At 46.0% G+C, this 3544-nt stretch overlaps 1 protein-coding gene and 1 non-coding gene across 2 annotated transcripts; both read left to right on the top strand.

Moving 5' to 3' along the window:
* Positions 1 to 867: 867 nt before the first annotated feature.
* RPS20 (ribosomal protein S20) lies at positions 868 to 2427 on the top strand. Its single transcript, XM_045286288.1, has 4 exons — positions 868 to 975; positions 1447 to 1546; positions 1840 to 1913; positions 2206 to 2427. The coding sequence occupies exons 1-4, from the start codon at positions 973 to 975 to the stop codon at positions 2386 to 2388; spliced, it is 360 nt and encodes a 119-aa protein (XP_045142223.1). The 5' UTR covers positions 868 to 972; the 3' UTR covers positions 2389 to 2427.
* Positions 1685 to 1752, top strand: LOC115869036. Its single transcript, XR_004045952.1, has one exon. It is a non-coding gene; the product is annotated as a small nucleolar RNA U54 (small nucleolar RNA).
* Positions 2428 to 3544: the final 1117 nt, after the last annotated feature.

Genomic DNA, 3544 nt, shown 5'->3' with positions numbered 1-3544 from the left:
GATTTTTTGTTCTTTGAAGCCTGATACCTGATCCCCTCGACACCTCCTGATCACACAGGCTGGTGCGCTTCTTCCACGTGGGCTTTCCAACGGTAACTCTTAAGAAGAGAAGCCTGTCTCCCAGGGAGCGGCTGGGGATTTCGAAGTGGATTCTGAAGTTAGCAGCCCAATGCCACCAAGGTTCCTCAATCCAGAGGCACCTTAGAAGAAAGACTTGACAATTTAGAAAAATTAGGCTTTGAAAACCCTGTGGGAAAAAGAGGTCTACTTTTAAAACACACACAGTCGACAGGAGTCAGAGTCAACTCACAGCAACTGGTGGTAAACAGAAATCAGGAGCCGAAATATCACGATGGGCTATCTCAGGCGATGAAAATGAACTCTACATGAGTATTAAAAATCTCACTCTCAAATTATCGGTCATTTTTTCCTAATACCCATGGGCGTGCGTTAAGCTCAGAGAAGTTCCCACTTGCTCAGATAACAGGTGATTTATTCTGTCTGGATGGGTAGCAAAACCCTCAGGGTCTTTAGAACTTCACGTGGCTGGAAGCAACGCACAGACAGGGGGATTTCTCCGTTCGAGGTCAGGTCTGTTGCACTAGGCGACGCAGAAAGGCGGCTGCGCGGCCCGGGCCCGGCGGAGCCCCTCCGGACGCGCGCGGCCCGGAGCAGGGGACGCAGCCGCGCCTTTCCGGCCAACACAGCGCGTCCGCACACCGCCGGCTTTTCGGCTTCCGCGAGAGAGGTGGGCAGTTCCTGTTCCGGGGCAGCTCTGGAGCGGCGTTTGGGACCCGGATGCAGACGCTGGCGAAGCTATATAAGCTCGGCGCATGCGTCCGCCCTTTCTCTTTGAGGAAGACGCGGCCGCCGTCCCACCGCGCGCTGTCCCCCTGCTCCCATTCCTGACTCACTGCTGTTCGCTCTCGCCGAGCATCGAGGAACAAGTCGGTCAGGAAGCGCCCCGCCGCCATGGTGAGGACTGGGACTGGGGCGCGGGGCTCGGGGCGCGGCGCCGGAGCGGGGCTGGGCTCGCGGCGCGCTGCCGGAAGTGGAGGCTAAGAGAGCGTGGGTCAGGACTACAACAACAAGTAGGCTTTCCGAGACTGTGCGCCTTCACGGGAGCGACCGAGCGTACCCTGCTCCGGTTTGTACAGCGAAACCGACCTCGCTGTCGGCCCGCGCATCCCGACTCCCCGCGACTCTGTAAGACGGGGTAGAGCTGCACCTTGGGGTGTGAGGCTCCAGGGCAATCGGTTGTTTTTCCCCCGTGGCCCTCAACAAAGGAGCTTTCCGTCATCAACTGTGTTACAGTCCGACAACATTACGACAATCGGGCGGGGCGGGGGTGAGGATAGTTACGAGGTTTCTTGCAAGAGGAACCTGAGGAGGTTAACGCGTTTGTCTCCACGATTGTTAATGTTTTGTCGTCTGTGTGACTGGCAGGCATTTAAGGACACCGGAAAGACACCTGTGGAACCAGAGGTGGCCATTCACCGGATTAGAATTACTCTGACCAGCCGCAACGTGAAATCCTTGGAGAAAGGTCGGTGCTTTCGTGGCTGAGTGAGGCCTTTGGAACAGAGGCTTTGCCTTGGTTATGTGCAGAGCTATTTTCAAAGGCAACTGCTGGTCATTTAGCCAAAATAACAACTCGGGGTTTTAGTGCCTCGACTTAGACAGCTGGCAATGAGGAGAGATCTATGTGTTGAATGATGGTGATGTTTTATTGTACGCTATTCTGAGCCAGCATCCGTTGACTTTTTTTTTTTTCGTTGACTTTTAAAAGCATGTTTTAATTGTGCTGCATGGACTGAAAGGCAGTCTTTTTCTTTACAGTGTGTGCTGACTTGATCAGAGGGGCTAAGGAGAAGAACCTGAAAGTGAAGGGACCAGTTAGGATGCCTACCAAGGTAAAAGCAAACCATGGTCCAACAAGCAGGGAGTGGGAGATGCTTCTGGTTGTTGTATAAAACCACATCCTTACCTTTCCACTTCAGAAAATGGTTTTGTCTCCCAGAGCAGTTATGTTCTGATATTAACACAAAACTTAAGTAAATAGAGCTGATTGGATTTTGTTCATAGAAAATGCATTATGGTTACTGCTGTTTTTATGGAAAGAATGATGGTAAGATTCAAAATGATGCTTATTCAGGTATTCTAAGTGTACACATTTAAAAACTGCATAATTTTCTTTCATTTTAGACTCTGAGAATTACGACCAGGAAAACTCCCTGTGGTGAAGGTTCAAAGACCTGGGATCGATTCCAGATGAGAATCCATAAGCGTCTCATTGATTTGCACAGTCCTTCTGAGATAGTTAAGCAGATCACTTCCATAAGTATTGAACCTGGAGTAGAGGTTGAAGTCACCATTGCAGATGCTTAAATCAACTATTTTAATAAATTGATTTATCTGTTGGTAAAATTTTGTTGACTTTTATTTGGAGTACCAACATTTAAGAATTGATGTCTTTGTTCTATCTCAAAAACTTAATGATGGCATGATATGATACAAGTTTTAGGGTGACTTGAATGTGCTGCCAAGATTAAACCTATTGAGCAAGTACTAACAAAACTATGTTACTTGTACTTGACTGCCAGTCATCTTTTTTTTTTTTTTTAATGAGTGAAAACTAAGCATTGTAACAAAATATTTTTTGGGACTTGCCTTGACCCTTTTGTGATCTTTTCACTTTAATATGCAAGGTTCTCTTCATCTTAATGAGGTTGCATTAAGTTTATGACTACAAAAACAGGGTGTGTGGCCAAAACTATTGGTACAATAACAAGTGATGTTTATTGCTTCAACTGCTAGGCATTTCCCATAATGAACATTTCACTGAGAACAAATTGCCTATTTGTAATGCTGTATTAGAATTTCAAGGTCCCTAAGTTACCCACCCTGTTTGTAATAAGTGATCCTATAGGGCAGAATAGGACTTCCCCTTTAGGTTTCTGAGACTAAATTTTTACAGGAGCATAAGAATTCATCTTTGAAAATTCCTGACCTTGTTATCAGCCCAGTGAGTAAAGCCACGATGCTACCAGGGCTGCTTAAGTTCCTGAGTGCCGCAAAGCCAGTTTGCAGAACCCCGAAGGACCTATACAGAGGGCAACCTATGAAAACCTAATGGAGTTAATGCTCTACTTGATAAAATTGATGACAAAGGATTTGAGGGTTTATAACATGGGTAATTGGTGCTGGGTTTTCACAGGAGCAAGTAAGGTTCTTCAGAAGTCTGCTTTTAGCCCCAAGTATATGAAGTCAGCATTAACCCTTTCCTTGCTGTACAGAAAAGATGGGCCTTTTTCATTTTAACAAATTTAACAAGTATTTTGAATGATAATCTGGCTGAACAAGTTTTTTTCTGTTCAGTAATTCACACCTTTTATGGTTGTTAGTATAATAGTGCCACAGAATTCAACAGCACTCTAACCCCTACCATCCTAACTCAAGGACATTTACAAATGATTGTTAATTAAGTTGTCTAAAAGGTTGAGTCCATGGCAGTTTAATTCCAGGCTTGAAGGTTGTCTTAAGA

The sequence above is a fragment of the Echinops telfairi genome, unplaced genomic scaffold (genome assembly GCF_000313985.2).
Source record: "Echinops telfairi isolate 266 unplaced genomic scaffold, ASM31398v2 ScPeMD7_1;HRSCAF=3_0, whole genome shotgun sequence".
NCBI lineage: Eukaryota > Metazoa > Chordata > Mammalia > Afrosoricida > Tenrecidae > Echinops > Echinops telfairi.
This window is presented reverse-complemented; position numbering and strand designations above follow the sequence as displayed.